This window comes from Pristis pectinata, chromosome 8 (assembly GCF_009764475.1).
Source record: "Pristis pectinata isolate sPriPec2 chromosome 8, sPriPec2.1.pri, whole genome shotgun sequence".
NCBI classification, from domain to species: Eukaryota; Metazoa; Chordata; class Chondrichthyes; order Rhinopristiformes; family Pristidae; genus Pristis; species Pristis pectinata.
Window position 1 is genome coordinate 54,042,188 of NC_067412.1, and position 22,178 is coordinate 54,064,365.

General features: G+C 42.3%; 1 protein-coding gene across 3 annotated transcripts in view; it reads right to left on the reverse strand.

Annotated features, from left to right (window-relative positions):
- Positions 1-9,694: 9,694 nt before the first annotated feature.
- The window catches only part of LOC127573423 (interferon-inducible GTPase 5-like), a 33,929-nt gene continuing 21,445 nt past the window's right edge, over positions 9,695-22,178 (reverse strand). For 2 of the 3 annotated variants that reach the window (XM_052021631.1, XM_052021630.1), the window contains one exon: positions 9,695-16,053. In XM_052021631.1, coding sequence (XP_051877591.1) covers positions 14,817-16,046 — 1,230 coding nt within the window. In that variant the 5' untranslated portion in view covers positions 16,047-16,053 and the 3' untranslated portion in view covers positions 9,695-14,816. The remainder of the gene's footprint in view (positions 16,054-22,178) is intronic. The other variant, XR_007956775.1, reaches the window with a different exon arrangement.

A 22,178-nucleotide genomic window follows, 5' to 3' on the forward strand; every position in this document is an offset into this window, starting at 1 on the left:
GCAGATTTTACCTATTAGTGATACGACTACTCATGAAATTGGCCAAAATAAGGTTTGCCTTACCTCTGCCTGTATAATTTATGTTGATGCTACTTGCCTAGAACCTCCCATTAATGAATGTCGTGATGATGTACATACCATGTTTGATCCTTTAGCAAATAGAACTTATAAAATTGGTTCCTGGACCAACATCTATGCATATAAGATTGTAAAAAGTATTGTTCATCTGCTACCCATCATTCATTTTGATAAATTATGTTCTTTTCTTCAATAACATATCCAGATTGAAGCTTATCTTTGCCAACAGAGAAATACACTTCACAACCAGAAGGTTGCCATGTCTTATGACCATGACAAATTAGTATGTATTAGAGACGATTTGACTCCCCTTACTGTTCACCATTTGTGGAATATTTTCAAGGGGTGGTCTGCTAGGTCTACTGCCATTCTCTCCCTTTCTATCCACTCAGTTGTTCTTCTTTTGCTCCTAACCTTACTTCTTTTCATACTTATCTTTGTTTTATGGTGGAAGGTTTGTAAAATATTACTTGTTATTAAAAGAACACAAGTAAAACTGCTTTGCAATTACAAAAGTTGTTGTAACACATTCAAAAGATTAAGGGGTAGATTGTTATATTAAGAGCTACTAATCTTTTGCACGCTCATGAAATTTACTAGAGTAATGAAGTACATCCTAATGAGATTTACTGGAATAATGGTGTGCACACTAATGAGATTTACAAGAACAATGGTGTGCTATTTATGAGATTTACTAGAATAATGGTGTGATCTCTTGTAACTATGACTAAGCCATGCAGGTATATTGTAAACAGCATCCGCCAACCTTGCAACGTCCAGTGTGGTATACAGTAAAGTCAGAATGTGTTTTTGTGCATGTGTATAAGAGGAAGGGCTCCAGAACTTTTCTTTGGACTTCACCAAGGACTGGAGTCATGCCCAGTACTGGAAGATTGAGAACCCAAGCCTGTTGTCCATGTGCAGTATCGGTTGCAAGGTATTTGGCAGTTGCAAGAAATTTTCTTTTTGTCTGTATTATGTGTTGCTATAATAAAGCCCCCATTCTATTAATGTCATCATGCCTTTCTTTCAACTGAATATCAGTCCAGATTCTGAAGGAAAACTTTTCATAGAGCAAAGTGCTCATGCAACAGGCAAGCTTGCCTTTATAAGCCGAGGCATTGAGTTCAACAGTCAGGAAGTTATGTTGCAGCTTTATAAAACAGGTTAGGCTGTACCAGGAGTATTGCATTCAATTCTGTTAGCCCCATTATAGGGCGGATGCTTTGCAGAGGATGCAGAAGAGGTTTACCAGCTGAATGCCTGGATTAGAGGGCATGAGCTATCAGGAGAAGTTGGAGATGGGTCGTTTTCTCTGGGGCGGTGAAAGCTGAGGGGAGACTTGATTGAAGTTAATAAAATTATTGGAGGCATAGATAACGGAGACATTTGGGATCTTTTTCCTAGGGTCAAAATGCCTAACAGTAGAGAGCATGCAATAAGGTCAGTAGGGATAAACTAGGAAATTACAGGCTGGTGAGTCTTACAGCAACAGTAGGGAAAATATTGGAAAAGATAAATCTAAGGAACAGGATATATGTTCACTTGAAAAAGGCAGGGATTGATTAGGAAGCTTCAACATGGCTTTGTGCAAAGGAAATCCTTTCTCACAAATATGACTGAGCTTTTTGAAGAAGTAACAAAGAAAATTAATCATAGCAGGGCAGTTGGCATGGTTTACATGCACTTTACAAAGGCTTTTGTCAAAGTCTCGCACAGTAGGCAAGTCAAGAAGGTAGAAGGTTAGGGCACATGTGATCCAAAGTGTGTTGGCAAAATGGATCAAAATTGTCTTGGTGATAGAAGGCGTGAGGGCTACATTCCATGCAAAGTAATGGTGAAGTGGATGTATCGGTCCTTCAGATGAAGCGGAAGGCAAAGGATTTAGTCAATGGAACATTATAGTCAGAAATCCACCTTCATCAACACAATGAAGGGCCTTTAGAGTACTGATCCCAGGAATGATGAAGTCAGAATTGTGCCAACCAGATATCCCTATCCATCTATGACCAAAGTTCAACTCTGGGCTCTCGCAAGATCAAACTCCTTCAATTTTGAAGTGAACATTACCTGAAACTTATGTAGTTTAACCACTATGATTCCTACGTCATTGCCTCCCAGTCGCTATTGAAAGCATGCGACTGTGAGTTTTCTGAAGAGATTCAAAAGAAGGATAGGAGGCTCTATTACATCCTGCCCAAAATCGATAATGGTGCCTACTCCAAGAGTGAAGGCAGTTGAGGGGTGACATCAGATGTGCAACGTCAACAGAGTAAACATGAGAGGTGAGAGACTGGGCAAAAGTGCAGCTGTGACTGGACATCAGCGAGCAGTAGGTAAGTCCAGGAATGGCACCAGCTCCTATGGAGAAGTCATAGAATGGCACAGAACATCTAGATTCTTCCATTAGCATAACAATTGCTGGTGTTATGAATAATGAAGAGAAGAATGTCAGGCTAGAGAACAATATTGATCAACTAACAAATTCTACAGAGTAAAGGCAGATGAATTTTAATTCTGTTAAGTATGAAGTGATGCATTTTGTAGTGTAGCAGTTAGCGTAATGTTTTTACAGCACCAACAACATGGGTTCAGTTCCCTTGCTCTCTGTCAGTAGTTTGTACGTTCTCCCTGTGACTGTGTGGGTTTCCTCTGGGTGCTCTGATTTCCTTCCACATTCCAAAAATACATACAGGTTAGGAAGTTGTGAGCATGCTATGTTGGTGTCAGAAGTGTGGTGACACTTGCGGGCTGCCTCCAGCACATTCTACGCAAAAAGACTCATTTCACTGTGTGTTTTGATGTACATGTGACTAATAAAGAAATATTAGAATATTATTATTAGAAACCCAATAAGAGTAGGACATGCACAATGAATAGTAGGACCCTGGAGAGTACTGACGAACAGAGGGATCTTGAGGTCTGTGATGAAGGATCCCTGAATTTGGCAACACAGGTAGATAGGATGGCGAAGAGGGCATACGGGGTGCTGGCCTTCATGATCTGGAGTAGGGAATTTATGGCACAGCTCCTCAAAACATCACCAAGGCCACATCTAGAATATTGTGTGCAGCTTTGGTTGGCTTAGTCCAAAAAAGAGGTGATTGCTCTGGAGAGGGTACAAAGGAGATTCATCAAGATACTGCCTGGGATGGAGTGTCTATGTCATGAGAGAAACTGGATAGATTGGCTTTGTTTTCTATGAAGCAGAGAATGTTGGGTGCTAACGTTATGTAGATGTAACAAATTATGAGGTGCATTGATAGTGTATTCGGTAGTACACTCCTCCCTGTAGCAAAGGTGTCTAAAATGAGAGGACATAAGTTTAACCTAAGGAATAAGAAGTGCAGTGGGGATTTCAGGAAGAATGATTCATCATGAAGGTGATTAGAGTTTGGAATAAACTTCCTGAAGGTGCAGTGGAGGCAGAGACTCTCACAACATTTAAGAAGTATCTGGACCAAGAGCTGCTGAATGGGATCAGTACACATGGGTACCTGATGGTGGATATAGGCAGAGTGGACTGAAGCACATGTTGCTGTGCTGCATGAATCTATGACTTTGGATACTTGGGGCAAGCTCCCCAGATAAGCCTGTCTTTGAATGGAAGCCCAGTAATGAGTTGGCCAGCCTGAGTGTGTTGTGCCTCTCTTAACAGTTGTGTGGGGGTGGACCCAAAGTCGTAGCCAGAAGAAACGTGTAAACAAATTTTGTAACTGGGATGCACTGGAGGAAATCTTAAGGATGTACAAGAAAATCTATACATTTTGACTTTCCAATAATCAAGAATACATGTGAACAACACCTGGGGAAAACACCTGCCAACACACATCTGGCTCAGTAAACATGAAGTGATGCAGACAGGGATACAGAACAATTCCAGGAAACAAACACTGTGTACATAAACACATGGACTAACAAACACCTGGGGGAAAATAAACATCAGATTAACCAAACACCTGGAGAAATAACTGTTAAGAAACATCTGGATGAGCACATGGGTAAAGAATGCACCTGGGTTATAAGCACATGGTGAAATGCAGCCCTGGGTAAATGAACATCTGATTAAATAAACACCATTGTAACTAATCACTTGTCAATAAAGAAACTGGGTAGAATATTTTTGGATAAACAAACAACTGCAATTAAATACTCCCACGTTGACTCAAGCCTGTTCCAAAAACCTAATCTTAACCCTGAACTAAAAACCACATCAAATATAACTCAATTTCTAATTCTGAAGAGGAAGTCATTGATGTTGGCAGGATGTGTCTGATCAGTGTTGGCCTACTATCTTCTACTGTCCATGTGTAAAACAACAGTTGTGACTGGACCTCATTTCAATGCAACAAAACATCAGACACATGGGACTGCAGATGCTGGAATCTGGAGCAACATAAAAGATGCTGGAGGAGCTCAGTGGATCAGGCAGCATCTATGGAGGGAAGCGGATTGTCGACATTTTGGGTTGAGACACTTCATCTGGACTGGAAAGAAAAGGGGATCTAACCAGTGTACATGGTGGGGGGAAGGGGTGGAGCAAGAGCTGGCAGTTGATCAGTGGATACAGGTGAGAGGACTGATAGGCAGATCTCTCTCTCTCTCTCCCCAAAGCATTCCCACATTCATCATTTTGTGTTACGCATTGAAGCTCCTAATGGCAGAGATACAGATGAGAGCTCTCTCAACCACAGTCGGGGGGAAGCCACAGTTAGAAAAGAATTTGGACATCTCGGATTCCCTGGAGCGGAAAGCCTCATCATGGGAGCAGATGCAGTGGAGGCGGAGAAATTGAGGAAAAGGGATCGCGTCCTTGCAAGAGACAGGGTGGGAGGAGCTGTAATCGTGGTAGCTGTGGGCATCAGTGGGTTTGTAAAAGATGTCAGTTGATAAGGAATCTCCTGAGATGGAGATAGAAAGATACAAGGAGGAATCAAATATGACTTTTGGCAAATTTAACTCTTTCCTTACAAGGTGGAAATGACAAAGGGCTGAAGAAGATGGAATCTGATAGGACAAGACAGTGGACCATGGAATAAAGGGAAGGAGCTGAAGAGGGAAATTGTTAGGAGGAATGTGGTGGTGATGGGCTGAAGGGGGGGGGCAGAGAGGAAAGAGATGGGGTGATGGTGGCTGATGGGATAAGGGAAAACAAAGGGAGGGCAGAGGGGAGTGGTTACCAGAAGTTCGAGAAATATATGTTCATGCCGTCAGGTTGGAGACTAACAAGGCGGGATATGAGGTGTTGTTCCTCTAATCTGTGTCTAACCTCAACTTGGCAGTAGAGGAGGCTGTGGACAGACATGTCGGTGTGGGAATAGCAAGCAGAATTGAAATGGCTGTCCAGCAGGAGATCCCAGCTGGTAGGGAGGATGGACTAAAGGTGCTCAACCAAGCGATTTCACCAATCTGTGTTTGTTCTCACCGATGTAGAGGAGGGCACACTGGATGCAATAAATGACAACGATGGATTCACAGGTGAAGAACAGCCTCACACTGGAAGGACTATTTAGACCAAGAAAAAGTAAGTCCCATGGGGGTAAAAACTCTGTGCCCCACCTGCTCCAACCTTGGGTATTGGCAAAAAGGAGGAAGTGTATCTGTGAGGGAGGAGAGATGATTTTTTTTTCCTTTCTTATATTTAGCAAAGGAAATTCCAGCTCCCAACCACACCCCATACACACCACACTCCCCTCCCAGGACTAGGCATTGGACAATTTAGAGCTAGTGTCAAGGCTGAAAGCATCTTAGGATATTTTACTGAGTTCATTTCTAATTTATTCAATCACAGGTAGTGGCTGTCTCCAGGAACGCTATCAGTTATTGTGTATCCTTAGTGGCCCCTGAAGCATGGAGTCAGTGAAGCGTCATGACCATTTACTGGTGCTGGATGGGGATTTGTTGTCTTGTTACTGCTACTGAGACTCAGACCATCATGGTCATCTTTCCAGCTGTGCTGCAGCAACCTGTCTCGGGAAGGCAAATAGGGTAAAGACCCTACTCCTGTAATTGCTCAGTCAATCACATGACACTGGATTGCTCCCCTTATCCCACCCTCCCCCTCTGATTTGTTTCTTAACATTTATTCATCTTATCCCCAAAACTTCCAGGCATCACCAGCTGAACACTAAATGTTTACAATCGTTTGTGTGCCTGTGACTTGTTCGGCCCTCTGTCACCTTCACAGGAGTCCCCATCAACCCTGAGTATTAGCCCATGAAGGGTGGCTTACTGTTTCTGGCAGCCATTTCCTGGTTTCATTATTTGGGACATCCTCACCCTGATCAAATGTTGACTGATCCTAGAGATCCCACTGGGACTAGAATTTGTCCAATCCTGTTCCAGCTACAGTCCCCTTTCTGAATCCAGGCCTAAACTATTATAATTCACAGTAACAATGACAATGGTTTGACCACTCCATTGATTTTAATTTAAACGTTATATTGAGAAAATGCTGATGAGCTGCAGTCCTTTGGCTGAAGGTGCACCATTTTGCTTGGAGATTTTTATTTCCCCCAGCAGATGCCAGTGCGCAGGCGCGGGAAATGACAAGAGCGGGAAAAGAGCGAAGAGTCAGCTGACCCAGTGAGTTTTTGTTTCTTTTCCCATTTTGCTTGGAGTTTTCAACCATAAAAGGGAGGTAGTGTCCCTTTGGAGCAGCTATCGTTGAAGAGGTCTAGAGTTAGAGTGGTAGTTTAGAGGCTTTGACCGAAGAGGCTTCAACGAGAAGAGGCTGAGGCAAAAGAACAGGTAAGGAGGCATAAGGTGGGAACTTGGTAGAGTAAACAGGGAAAACCTTTTTGCTGGCAAGTCCACGTCGAGCATGTGGAAAGTGTTTAAGGATCAAATACACAGAGTACAGGATAGATATGTCACGATTAGAAGGATGGACATAAATGGGAAAATAAAGGATCCTTGGATGTACAGGGAAGTAATGAACTTAGTCAAGAAGAAAAAGGCCAAATATGTAGAGCTTTGGAAGTTAAGATCAGACAGAGCAAGTGAGGACTATAGAGAAGCTAGAAATGAACTCAAGAAAGGAATTAGGAAAGCAATGAGGGGCCATGAAAAGTCCTTAGTAAGTAGGATTAAGGAGAATCCAAAGGCGTTCTATTCCTACATCAGGAATAAGAGGATAAAGAGGGAAAGGGTAGGACCACTTAACGATAAAGAAGGGGATCTATGTTTGGATGCAGAGGATATGGGTGAAGTTCTGAATGAGTATTTCTCTTCAGTATTTACCCAGGAAAGGGACATGCTGGACGCAGAAATTAGAACTGAGGGTGGAAACATTAGGGGGTTGAGAAGTCAAGGAACCAGTAGTGTTAGATCTCCTAAACAGTATTAGGGTGGTTAAGTCAGTGGGGCCCAATGGGATATACCCCAGGTTACTGAGGTAAGAGAGAAAGGAAATTGCTGGGGCCTTGACCACGGGTGAGGTTCTGGAAGACTGGTAAGTGGCTAATGTTGTTCCTCTATTTAAGAAAGGAACAAGGGAACATCCAGGGAACTGTAGACTAGTGAGTCTCACAGTTTTTTTTTATTTTTTTACAGCATGGTAACAGGCCCTTCCAGCCCAATGAGTCTGTGCTGCCCATTTTAAACCCCAATTTAACCTACCTGTACGTCTTTAGAATGTGGGAGGAAACCGGAGCACCCGGAGGAAACTCACGCAGACACAGGAGAACGCACAAACTCCTTACAGACAGCGACGGGAATCGAACCCCGATCGCTGGCGCTGTAATAGCGTTGCGCTAACCGCTACACTACCGTGCCGCAAGGAAATTGCAGGGAAATTGCTGGAGAAAATTCTTAGAGGTAGGATATACGAGCATCTGGAATTCAATGGCTTGATTAGGGAAAGCCAGTGTGGCTTTGCACGAGGCAAGTCATGTCTTACTAACCTGATTGAGTTTTTTGACAGGGTGATGAGAGATATTGATGAAGGCACAGCTGTGGATGTCATCTATATGGACTTCAGTAAGGCATTTGACAAGGTGCCACATAATTGGTTAATCAAGAAAGTTCAGATGCATGGGGTCATTGGAGAATTGGCTGTGTGGATCCAGAACTGGCTTGTCTGTAGAAGACAAAGGGTGGTGAATGAGAGGACTTATTCGGGCTAGAGGCCTGTGAGTAGTGGTGTTCCACAGGGATCTGTGCTGGGATCTCTGCTGTTAGTAATGTACATAAATGACATAGATGAGTATGTTGATTGATGGGTTAGTAAGTTTGCAGATGATACCAAGATTGGTGGAGTTGCGAATAGTGTAGAAGACTGGTGATGGATACACTTGATATAGATCAGCTGCAGATGTGGGCAGAGAAATGGCAGATGGAGTTTAAACAGGATAAATGTGAGGTGTTGCACCTTGGTAGGACTAATGTCAAGAGCCAGTACACTCTTAAAGGCAAGACCCTTAACAGTGTTGAAGAGCAGAGAGACCTTGGGATGCAAGTCCATGACTCATTGAAAGTGGCTACATAGGTAGGCAGTTAAGAAGGCTTATGGAATGTTTGCATTTATTAATGAGGCTATTGAGTATAGGATTCAAGAAGTTATGATGCATCTCTGTAAAACTCTGGTTAGACCGCATTTAGAGTATTGCGTGTAATTCTGGTCACCTCACTATCGGAAGGATATCGAGGCTTTAGAGAGGGTGCAGAGCAGTTTTACCAGGATGCTGCCTGGATTAGAGGGCATGTGCTATCAGGAGAGGTTGGACAAACTTGGGGTCTTTTCTCTGGAGCGATGGAGGCTGAGGGGTGATCTGTTGGAAGTGCATAAAAGTATGAGGGATATAGATAGGGTGGACAAGCAATATCTCTTTCCCATTATTGACAGATCCAATACCAGAGGGCATGCATTTAAGGTGACAGAGGGTAGGTTCAGAACAGATATGAGGGGTATGTTTTTCAGTGAGAGAGTGGTGGATGCCTGGAATGCGTTGCCTGATAGGATGGTGGAGGCAAATTCATTGGGGGCTTTTAAGAGGAGCTTGGATGAGCACATGAATGAGAGGAAAATAGAGGGATATGGGCATTCTGTAGATAGGAGGGAATAGCTATGTCGGAATGACATTTTGGGCTGAAGGGCCTGTTCTGTGCTGTACTGTTTTATGTTCTATGTTCTATAATGCTATGGGTGTAAGTTCCAGGATTTAGTCAAAGTGAAGGATAAAAGAAATGGGGTGGTGTTAACGGGGTCCTGAAAGTGATGTTGTTTACCTGAACATGCAACTCTTGCCTTTCTTGGTTTTAGAATTGATGAGTTTGGAAGGTGCTGTTGGAGTAGCCTGGGCTAACTCTGCCATGCAAGTTACACAAATTAGGCACCACTTAAAACAGGCACCAAGAAAACATAAAGGTGATTACAAAAACTGAGCTGCTCTGTGGTCTATATCATGGTCACACTGTGAGACTGGATATGATTCCACAGGCTTCGAGAGACACTGAACAATTGGATTTCTCTCCAAGTAAATTAATTCATCTGCAGATTCATAGCGTGAGGAGCAGGTGGTGGGACAGCATGTACAGGATGATCCATTAACACTGAAATCATAGAGAAGCAAACTGGTCAGGACAACATTCAAAGAGATGTCATTGAGGACTTTATTTCATTGCTCTCCCAATACAACAAGAATTCAATGGTCAATGTAATCAATAAGAATACAGCAAGCAACATGCGTTCAAAAAAAAACATTCCTTGTCACTTGGTGGATGACTTTGGGCACCACAAATGGAATATATTGCAATTGTCCCCACAGTGATACTTCAGTTGTACCAGCTGAATATGCTGAAATTGTCTTGATGCAATAGATCATGTGTAATCCATGTCTGACCCCACTCCAGCAGACCGGACTATTGTTTTCTTTTTATTATTAGGTTATAATTCAGTTGCTTCTGTACAATTATCTTATAACGCAATTGTTGCTGAACAATTGTGCCATGTTAAATGTAGAGCAATATTCTTAGATTATTATTTAACTAGCTCTAAAATATTACATTTTGAGGCAATTCTCTCTAAACTATTAAACTACGGTTCAATTAGCTCTATCCTGATAGATTATAAAGCAATTAGCTCCACAGTAATATATGGTACTGCAATTCTTTTTACAATCTTCAATTTTGCTGCAACAAGCTCGATGGCATTACATTGTATTGCATTTCTCCACAAACTATTGAAATACGGTTCAATTAGCTCCATCCTGGTGGATTATAATTCTATTAACTCTACACAGTTTTGCTCTACTGCAATTTGCTCTGAGCTATCACATTTGACTGAATTTCTCCCTAAACATTTTCAATATGATTCATGTAGCTGTTTATTACTAGATTATGCTGCAATTAGCTCTATACTATTACATAATATTTTAATTAGCTATGTATTACTGCATTATACTGTTGGATTATGCTGTAATTATTTCAATTGGCATGCAACCATAACATTTCTGTACATTGTTGTATTACTCTTCAGTTATCCTTACACTAATAGAACATACTGCAATTGGCTCTGCCATGAGATTTATTGTAGTTGTCTCAGTACAATTATATCATAATTTAATTGTTTGTGATCCATGAGATTATACTTTGAGGAAGGAATCTTCTGGAATCCAAAAAAAATTGGGAAAATTTGCAACATGTTCAATATAGATGCCATACAAACTGGAAAAGGATGATGGGAAAACGGGCCAATAGTGGGGTTAGTTATAGAAGAGCCGAGCAGTAAATAGGTTAGGAAGTGTTGAGATTGAAAGGCATAGCTAGTTGGAGCAGCAGTAACCAAATGGAGTTTGGAATATAGATTAAATGCAGGAGAACGATCATAAGGTGTGGAGTCACGACAGAAAAATAAGACATTAATTATAGCATCCCCTTGCAGGGAGGGTAGGGAAGTGGCTATCAGGCAAATGGACGTAACTCCAGTGGAGATAAACAATGATCAAATAATACCAAAAAGTAGGTTACTGGTGAATTATTGTACAATTATAAAATCCATATGTAACTATTGTAACCTTAATATTATAAATTGCTGTGTTTTTTTTGGGTCAGTGGAGTATCTTTGAGCTCTCACTCCAAGTGGTTCCCAGTGTACACTGTAACAGGCCCTGAATTAACCGACCTCTTTTGAGAAAGTTACCACTGCTGTATGAGTTTTTCTTTGTGTGCTCTCCAAAAATGAGATAATTAAAGAGGGCAACTAGGCCTGATGGGAAGGCCAGATTCAGGGTACAGGCCAAACACACAAACCCCTCCAACATACCTCAATGAGCTTTATATTAGCAAACATCACTGCAATAGTCTCTCCATTTAAGGACAGAACACATTTGTCTCCACACTGCTGAATTAGGCTGGTGCTGTCTCCATGTAAGGGGTGCTAAACACACCGCCTGCGGGCCGGGACAAGCCTGCAAGTGGCTTGTTTCAGGCCCACTCTGGAATCTCATTTGATCCCGGGCAGGTGGGTGGTCCTGAAGGACAACTAGCGGGAAACCTACACCCGTCAAACCTAAGTAGGTTAATTGGTGCAACTTTAGAAAAGCCACGCTTCAAGCACATGTGAATCCATCGTACTGTGTTCAATACATTCAGCTACAGTAGAAACAAAAAATGCCAGAAAAGCTCAGCAGGTCAGGCATCACACTTGGAGGGAAAACAGGGTGGGAGCTTTAGATTCGTGACCGTTGAGCAAAGGTCAACGCGATGAAATCTGTTTGTCTTTTTCTCTCAGATCTGCTCCGAGCCGGAAGAGAGTCCCCCCATCCCGAACCTTTCTGTTTTAATTGCACATTTCCGGTAACAGAAGTGGGAAATGAAGTTTGGGGGAAAGCTGGAGGAAGTTTCACAGAAAGCAAAGAAAACAATGACAAACCAATACATCTGCTTTGCAAATGAGGATTTACCTTGTAGAACGGTGGATATTTTACGATCTGTGATGAGATGCCGGCGGGATCAAAACCAGACTGTTACCTAGCCGTCTCGGACTGGCGAGGCTTTGCAAATTATTTCATTTAAATTCTGTTTTTAAACAGATTAAAACACCACAGTTCACTGCACTTTAAATTAGGAAACCATTCCTGGCGTGCCGTAGTTTGGGAGGAACCTGAACATAAATTGGGCTGTAAATAAATTTTAGATTCCGATTTTTTGTGAAATAATACGTTTGTCTATGTGAGAATGAAGTACATCACTTGCCGCGAGTAGGATCGGGTGATTCAGACTGATAATTTAGCCCCCCCCACAGGGTTGTACATCACTGTCCTCCACCATTAGATTTCACCGTAATGGTCTCTGTGATCATACATGATCGCGCATAGTTCAGGCCCACATTACAACAGTGGCTGCACTTCAACAGTACTTCATTGCCTGCAAAGACATTTGCGAAGCTTAACTCATGGAAGTGTTCGAGAAATGTAACCTTTTCTTAAGCACTCCGTTGGGATCGAGGGTGACTTGTTTCCCACTGCAGTTCCATGGATTCTGAAAGGGCTGCTGAGGCCGTTGCGCGGTCCTTGACTCGGCCTTAAATGGAGCGGGTTTTACCTGATGGTGCGGGCAGTGTGAGAGGGGTGTATTTCTTCTGCCATTCATGCCGGCCTCCGTGTGGTTCCAACAAATGGAACTGTGCTTCTGACGGCCGTCCAGAATGGTCCTTCTCCACGCTCCGGATTTAAAGGCAAGAGCTTCGTAGTTAGCTGCGTGTTTCACTTTTTTTTCAAGGAGGCTTGGAGAACATCGTCGGATTGTTTCCCTGCCTAACTAGAAATGTTCTGCCTTGATGAATCTCAGAGCAGAATGCCTGCTTCGGATGTAAACAAAAATGAGCGGCTGGACGAACTGAGCAGGTCAAGCAGCATCTGTGGAAGCAAGCGGAGACCTTCTGTTTGCCGCCACGAATGCTGCTCGACCCGCTGAGTCCTTCCAGCAGTTCATTCTTTGCTCCAGATTCCAGCAGCTGCAATCTCTCGTGTCTCCTGCCTGCTTCGGATGTCTGGTGTTATGCATGCGAACAGTGTGGCCTGAACATCTGAGCTGACTAAGCATAATTACAAGCTCGATACGAGGAATTTTGGCCAAGGAGAGAACACATTTTCAATTACCTTGCCCTTGGAGGTTTTGGAGAGAAAACTTCGGTGGTACCCACTCTGTGCCTTGAGAAATCCGTTGCAGGTAATCTATGATTCAGAAGCATCAGAGAGTTACTGCTGCCAGTAGGTCCTGTCATTTGTATCAGGTATGAAGCCTTGATATTCAACTACCCTTTTTCTCTGGTGGATAGGGATGTGCTATCGAACCGGCTGTGGCGGAGAATTTCATCAGTAATGTGTTCATTGAAAGTGAATTCCTGGATTATGGGAAGTGGTCCTCAATTTCAGGTTCTAGTGAAGAAACTTAATTGGTGGAGCATGGTGTTCTACAGCGGGATGGGATAATTGATTTATGGGTGTTGAATGATTGACCCACTCTCGCATAGGTTTTATCATATCAGCAGACGTTAGTTGTGTACTGCAGCTCAATGATTGAGGTTGGAATGATCTCAGTTCTGCAATCGAGGTAATGTAGTTTAAGCAAGTTTCTCATTATTCCTATAAATTAACTAGATGGCAGATGGCGTTATGACGAAATGAATTGAGGAAAATCTTGGAACAATAACATAGCCTTGGTTGACATCTGCTTTGGAATGTTTGGTTAAGAACATCAGGGGACATGCCATCATGTAGTAGATGCAAGATAGAGATGAATACCTGGGAGTAACCACATTGAACAAGGACAGTCCACTGTCCCTATTAACTGACCAAGTCAAGGTAATATGTGAAACCAGGAATGGCTCCTGTGTGCAGCGCGCTGTTTTCTTGGAGTTCTTGTGACTCTAAAGGAATAGAACCACACTGACACTGGGAAAGAGAGAGAGAAAAAAAGTAAAAATAAAGATATAATATATTTCTTCCTACAGATCTGCCTGATCTGTTAAGTATTTATAGCTTTTTTTCTGACCTTGCTTTACTTTTTGTAAATTTTATCTTCAATCATGTGGCCGGAATAGAATTTGAGTCCAGTGAGATGTACCGGGGAATCCAGTGGGCTTTATATCTGCACCAGCACGGTCAACACTCAGAACAAAAAGTACAGTGTCTTTGGTGGATGTTTCCATTCCACAATCGCCAAGGTGAAGCTCTGCTCTGTGCCTCAATGTGCTGGTCGTAACAGAAGCTTCCTTCAGCTGAAGAACCAGTGACGTTACTGGAGGAGATGTGGAGACACAAATCAGCAACGGCTGAAGAAAAATGCAGTGGGTGTATTGGAGAGAAGACGGGTTACGTTTGTTGTAAACTGTCTTCAGTTCCAGAAATATGCGCCCAATCACCCAGTCCTCCAGCGAGGAAGAAGTGCACAGGACTTGGTTATAAAAGGAAAAGGCTGCATTCGCTTGTCTGAGTGAGCTGAGGCCTCGCTTTCTTTTGGGGGTGAATGTGGAAGATCCCGTAACCCCATGTGAAGAGAGGCAGGTACACAATAGTCAGTATTTTCTCCAACATTTATCCTTTAGGGATGGTTTCTCTGGCCATTCACTTTATGAAGTTTGTTTGCCATGGTTGCCAAAGTTGTAACAGTGACTGCCGTTTAAAAATAATCCAACAGCTGGGAAATAATTTGGGACGTTCTGATGATGTGCAGGATGCCTTTTTTTTTAATGATTTACAGGAACTCAACAAACCGATGCTTTAATATGTCCGATGTTAATCAGTGCCAAATGCAGCCTTCACCACATTCTTTGCGTTCTTCACAAGCTCAGTCAACGCATTGCTCAACAGCTTGTACGTGATTCCAGCTGATGATACTGTTTGAAAGATGGAAGCAATGATTTGTACTAGGTTAATGGGGAGCTCCATATCCACACTAGCCTTAAAATTGGAACACTGCAACATTGTTTTCATGCATTCATTATTTATTTCACCCGTGAGAGGGGTTTTTACTTCTGCTTTCAGAACTTCTACAGGTTTTCTTGCCACGTTGGCGAGTCTTTGAAGAGAGGCATCATCCAGACCGAGGCATGTACACATTTCTTCTATTGCGGTGATCAGTTTCCTTAGGTCACAGGCTAAGTCCCCGGCCATTGCTCCCGAGACGGCCTCTGTTCCCTCTGCTCCAGAAACTCCTTCTGCTCTCACTGTTCCTGAAACCGTTGCCAACATCCAGAGGCGTTTCTTCAGCTGATCTCGTTTCCACTCCACAATCTCCAATGCTATGTTTGGAAGTGACTTTAAGAAAATATCCTTCTTCATATTGTCAACATTATTTATAAGAGTTGCCCATAATGCCGAAAAATCAAATTCATTCACTTGGAAGCTTGATATCAGGAAAACAGTGGGCTGTGAAATCCCCGCTTCTCTTAAGCAGCCAACACACGCATTCCTGATCTTGGTCAGTTCCGTCTTTCTCTCGGCGTTTCTACCCTCTATTTCAAGAGCACGGAGGTCATTGTCAATTTGTGATCGCACAAAATAGAAATGTTTCCCCAACGTTTTAATTTCTTGAGCTAGCTTTGCATAATTTTCTGTGAATCGACCTCTTGAGATTATAATAAAAAAATCGTACTGTTGAAATTTCATCTCTCTCAGGTAATCTTTCACTGGAAACGTTGTTGTTCCAACTCCTGGCAGGTCCCAGAAACAAACTTCAGGAAAGCTGGGATGCTTGTACTGGGTGGGCACCATTGTTGTTTCCGTGATCCCAATTTTTGCCGCACCCTCATCAATGCTCCGGAGCCCTCTCATAGCGTTGATGAAGGTGGATTTCCCTGCACCGGATTCTCCTGTGACTGCGATGTGAAGTTCGGCGCTCTTCAGCTTGTTTAACTTCTCCTGGATCAGAATTACAACCTTTTCCATCCCACCCGATTCATAAGCAGACTCAAGATCTTTAAGTTCTTCCAGACTGAAGTATACGGAGTTCGAGGATGGATCCATCGTCTCACTATGAAAGGAGTGAAAGTTTAACATTGTTAAATTGCTCTCTCTTACATAGTGGAGGCTGAAGGGAAACAAATCACAGCTTGCTGATTAAAGCAAAAAAATCACTGGGTTGGGGTCCCACTTACAGAAAGACACTGAAGATAAAATGGCCTGTCACTCAGTAAGGTCAATGAGCCCCTTTTCCCCACCTACTTCCAGTACTCCTGGGACACGTGCAACAAGGGTACTCCTGATCTTTGAACAGTTGCATTAAAGTGGAATGTGAACTTTGTGGTTTGTAGTTTTTGAAGTTTAGAATCATGAGAGTGGAATGTCATTAGTTAATGCTGATTTAGCCAATTGGGTTATTCTCTTCAGTGGTTTCTGTTAGAGGCAGTGGGATCTAATGTGTGATTACACCGTGGGAAACAGGGCAGGACTGGACTTCCGTTCTGAAGATGGGAGAAGAAGGTAGTATTGGTAGAATCTGTCTGTCAGGGCCGGAATTTCTTGCAGTTTAGTAACTACCCCTTAATATAGAGTCAGTTCCCTTATTGTTCCAATGGGAATCGTATGTATGGGAAAGTGAATGAAGGGGAATAGAGACAACGAGAAAACTAGGAAAGGGGAGGGGAAGCGGGAGGAAGACATGAAGTGATAGATTGATCCAACAGTGGAGAGGAGTGGAGGGTTATGGAAATGAATGGAAAAATAAAGCAATAACGTATTTTGGGCCATTTCTTCACATGGTGGATTTTCAATTTAAATAGCTCCTCATTTATCTTTTATTTTCTTTTTGTTTAAAGGATAAATAAGGCACTTTAGATTACTTAATTATTCACTAGTGTCACAGTATTCAGTAAACACCACTTAGCTGTGTGGATATTTGATAGGTATTTTGACTGTGGGTAGTGAGTGATGAAGCAGAGAAGTACAGAGTCCCACAGGTTGCCCGAGTCTGAAATAGAAAGAAGATACAGTGCTTTAATGGCAAATGGGGCTTTCCCTGTAAGCGTAGTATCTCTCTCATGTATATGAGCATGCAATGCTCATTATTTTAGATCATCATGTAATTGTGAGGTGTACAGATTGAAAAAAATATATATTTGATACCAAATGTTGTGTATATTCTCCTGTGAAGTAGTAAAGCAAGTTAACAATTCTGCCCAAGATCTTATACTGCTGGAAAGAATATCATTCCAAGCCAACCAATATCTCTCGATACCCAATATTTCCAGCTAAGCTAATATTCCTGTAAACATCCTCTGCACCCCTCTTTTGCTCCCACAGATTCGCATGATGTGGAGACAAGAACAACTCAACAGTTCAGGCAGCGTCTATAGAGAGAGAATCAGAGTTAACATTTTGGGTTGAAGACCCTAATTCAAAACTGGAAACAGAAGATGGGTTAGTTTTAAGTTGCATGAGTTAGTGGGTGAAAGACAATAGGTCAAAGGGAGTATCTCTGAAAGGGTGAGACCAGGTTTGCCATGGTGATAAGCTATTGATTTATTATTCACACACTGAACAATTTCTCCTTCAACTCCACTCACTTTTTCCAGTATATGTATGGAAACATCTCAGAATATGCTTGAATCTTTGTGCGATAAATGAAACAGCCTGTGTTTTAGCCCTACTCAGGCCCCCTCCCTTAACTCTTATCTGGTGCATTTATGACTGCCTTGAGGCTGCTTTCTGCATTCATACAGAACTGAAAAGTTACTTACTTTTGTTGCCAATTTCTACTCTTTTCTCACCTTCTTGTGATCAATTTTTGACTTTCCCAGATCCCTCCATCTTGTTCTCATGGGAGAGGTTAACAATAAACATCCCACAGCTGGGGGAAGCTGAAAAGTGAAATTATAGATGTCTATAACAATATGAGGGGATAAATTGGGTATAAAGTGTTGGATGCGGGCCTAAATTGCTATTTAAATTGTTATTTTTCTGTAGTTTAACTTTCTTTATGCTTGATGATATGTTTGTATGATCGCTTGTTTGTATGTAAATTTCAAGTAGGTTTTTAAGTTTCTATGTTTGTAAGCCTGAAATGTCATGGTAGTGTAAATCAAGACTGTCCTTGTTGTCCACAGACAACAAGGAGACCCCCTTTCAAAGGAGACCCCCTTATCTAACCAGCTTAAACTAGTTTGCAGCATAAAGGGAGAACACGAGGTCTCCAGTGCATTACTTGCCTTACTTGCTTTACTTGCCTTACTTACCTTACTTGCCTGCTTTTACTTCATGTTACATGATGTTTCAAGCTGACACTGCTTGAGCTGTACCTTGATGAACATCTCATAAAACAGCTGTAACCATAAGATTTGTTCCTCATTTCTGACTTCCGAAGAACCTTCTGGATAGCATCATCTCCAGATCCAACAACTTGGCATAGTCAGGAGGATAGTTAAGAAGGTTAAGGATGTGGGAGAATCCCAGACGAAATGGTTTCAGATTATTAAAGTGTGATGAGGTGTAACCTAGTCAGCTGTACACAGTCTGTTTGAATTTCAGATGCATAATCTAGTGATGTGGGCTATGGGAACTCCAGTAAGCAGGTAAATAATTGCTCTACATGTAGTAGGAGGAGATTAATGCCATGGCCAAATTAGAGAAGAAACCTCCTACAGAAAAAGGGGGAACTGATCTTCCAGTTGGTATGTGTGAATGGATGACTGAGGATTTGATTTTTTATTTTAAACAAAGTATTCCAACTGGATGCTTAGTGAAGAAATCAGAACGAAATATATCATCAGTGTTGAGTCTATGGAATCTGGCTGCTAGCTGATATTAAAAAGGCATGGGGTAAGATTCAGAGAACCCCTGAGCGAAAGGAGAAAGCTGGATGGACGCTAACAGTCGTATCACAATTAAAAAAGAGAGAAAATGTTCAGTTTTAAAACCAGCATGATATGGACCGTAAATAATATAAAGATCAGATATGTGTGTTATCTCAACAAGTGAGAAAGGAAAAGGAGAACAGTGATAACTTACAAAGTCAGTATGTCAGAAAAATCTAAAGAGAAAATTTGTACCTTAGCTGAACAGGTGAGAAAACAAAAGCAGAAGTGTGATCGAGTCGAAGTGAACTCTACAAAGCTCGGAGACAAACAGGAACAGTACAAAGGAGCACAGCACGGTCCTTGGAGGGGTGGTTCTATCATTGATCCTCCCTCTTGGGATACACCCTCTACATTAGACAATAATCCAAAGCAGCGCCTCTATTTGAACTTCGAGGAATTGCAGAATGAACATGACGCTGATGCCACAGTGACCTCTAGTGATTCAGTGATGATGACAATGATGAGAGAACAGGATTGGCAGCCATGCCTTGTCTAGCTCCAATAAAGACCAAACAGGTGAAGCTGTGCAGGAATGGCGATGGATCCTATGAAAGAAGGCAAGTGTTTTCTCACCAATCTGTTGAACCTGAGAAAATTGATAGATGGCCCAAAGAGGTTCCACATTCTAAAAAAGGAAGTTTGAAGACCTGGGCTGAACTTCCATGTATTGAGAATATATACAACTTGCACCTACCTATATGATGGCATCCACATTCTGGCCACTATGTTAGCTCCTCATTAAGTCAAACAGTTGACACATAGAACTGATACTGACATAGGAGGTGATTAGGAAAATCAACAAGGTGATTGAATGAACAGACTCCAACACTAACAAACTGGGGAAAGGTAGTCAGTTGCAAGCAAAGGAATACAGAGGATGTCCCTGAATATGAGGAACACTTCAGAACAGTGTGGTTGAACCACTCAGGAGTACTAACGTTAAATGAAGATAACATGGAGGTATCTGACTATGGTCCACTGGTCATCTTTTACGGATAGCCTGAAACCAGACATTGCCAGAATGATCAGATTGACAAAATCAAATTGGAATGAACCTAACACTTCATACAGCCAGTTTGTGAATATCAGTAAACAAGTGGAATGAGATATGGAAGTTCAGCTATGAGCATTACAGGCAAGACTGCCCATTGACCAACGAGAAAAGAGAGACAAATCCCTGAACAAGCATGTCACCATTGTGGTAAAATGGAACATCGGGCTAAAAGTTGGGCCAGAAAACAAGGTGGTCAACAGAAACAGGCTCAACCACAAGCTCAACCATCTGCTCCACCAATGTAAGAAGACCCTGATTTGATGGCACAATTTCAGCAAATTACTACTGATCAACAAAGGCAACTTTTTGACGTTATTGATGCAGTCTCAAAGTCAAATAAATGACTAACTCCTTCCCTGCCTCCCTTGTTCACCCTGACAGAGCAAAACACAGATATGTTACTATGCAGTAGTGTAAGTATATGTTGCACTCCTTCTTGAAAATGAATGAGCTGAATTCTTATTAGGTACCAGAGCTGAGCTAACATGCATAACAAAAACCATTGCCCAAGAGTGCAAAGTACCACTGACCAATATTCACAAATGTGCATATGGTGCTGGAGGACAGAAAATTGATCAACACCAGACCAGTTGAAGTTCTTGGTCCTCACATACGAAAAAGTACAATTCTGGGTGGGAGACATCTTGCAACCTCTCCCTGGAATGGATGTCTTGTTCACTCTAAACTCCACTCTTGAGTTCAAGAAGGGTAAAGTCGCCTGGAACCTCATGCGGTTGGTCAAATCTGAACTAACAATTCACCCAATATAGTCGAAAGACAAAAATGACTGTGACCTGCTGGAAATGGACCCTGTCAAGTTTACTGGAAAAGTGCCCCCATATACTAAGCAGTATTCTCTTAGCAGAACATCTATGGAAGGTATTTTACCTATTGTCAATCAGCTGAATTCTTGTCAAAACTCACAGTACATCAAGCGGTCCAGTTTGGCCTGTCAAGAAAGGGAACGGCACCTGGAGACTGACAGAGGATTACAGGGTTGCTGATCAATGTACTGACAAGTTAACCCCACCAGTGGCTGACCCATTAACCATTTTTACTGCACTGCAACTGTCACAGAAGAGGTGTACAGTTGGCATGGCCAATGGGTTCTGGACTGTACCCCCGGCACCTGATTGTCAACTGTGGTTGGCTTTCACAGTCAATGGACAGCAATACTAGTGGATGAGGCTGCCACAAGGGTTCCACAACATCCTAACTGTCTACCACATGGCTCCAAGACAACATCTGAAAGACTTACCAACCACTGATTCGACCATCATACAATATGCGGATGATGTCCTGATTGCATCTGACATTGCAGACCAGCATGAATGTGATGTAATCTCCTTACTCTATTATTTATCCTCCAAGGGCCATAAAGCAAGTTCGGATAAGGCATAATTGCAACAAGAGGAAGTCATTTACTTGAGACAAAGAATTTTCCAAAGCAAGCAGAAATCACCAAGGATCATACAAAGGCTATCAAATCAGCAAAATCACCTGCAACAGTCCAGTAACTCCGATCATTTCTGGGTTTGTGTAACTACAGCATGGGTCGATTCATATATTAAAACTGCACAACTACTCAACAATCTGTTGAAGGGCAGCAAGTGCTCAGATGACCCTATGACTTGCACTATGAACAATTGGAAGTGTTTCATACTCTAAAGACAACATTATGCACAGCACCATCATTAGGAATCCCTGATGTGGGTAAACCATTCACTCTACATGTCAATGAGAAACATGGCTACATGACAGCAGTCTTGACTCAAGAACATGGAGACCAACAGCATCCTGTTGGCTATTATTCTACCAAATTGGATCATGTAGAATTAGGATGGGGTTCATGTTTGCAAGCAGTACAAGCAACCTATCTGGCAGTTATGGCTGTTTCCAGCATTGTACTTGATCAAATATTGAATGTCCGATGTCCTCACACTGTACACACCTTATTGACAATGAATAGGGCTTCTCAAGTAATGGCTGCTCAGTGGTCCAAATGGGCCACTGTTCTTGAGGCACTCAACATTGTCATCCAGTGAGTGAGTCCAGTGAATCCAGCTACACTGTTGCCATTGAACATGGAGGACTATAATGACCATGACTGTGCAAAGATAATAACATGCCATGAAGGTGCAAGCCACCACAAAGAAACGCCCCTGCTGAACCCGGATCTGACTCTGTTCATAGATGGCTCCTCCATGGTTGAAGGAGGAGTTAGAATGGCTGGATAGGCTCTTGTCTCTG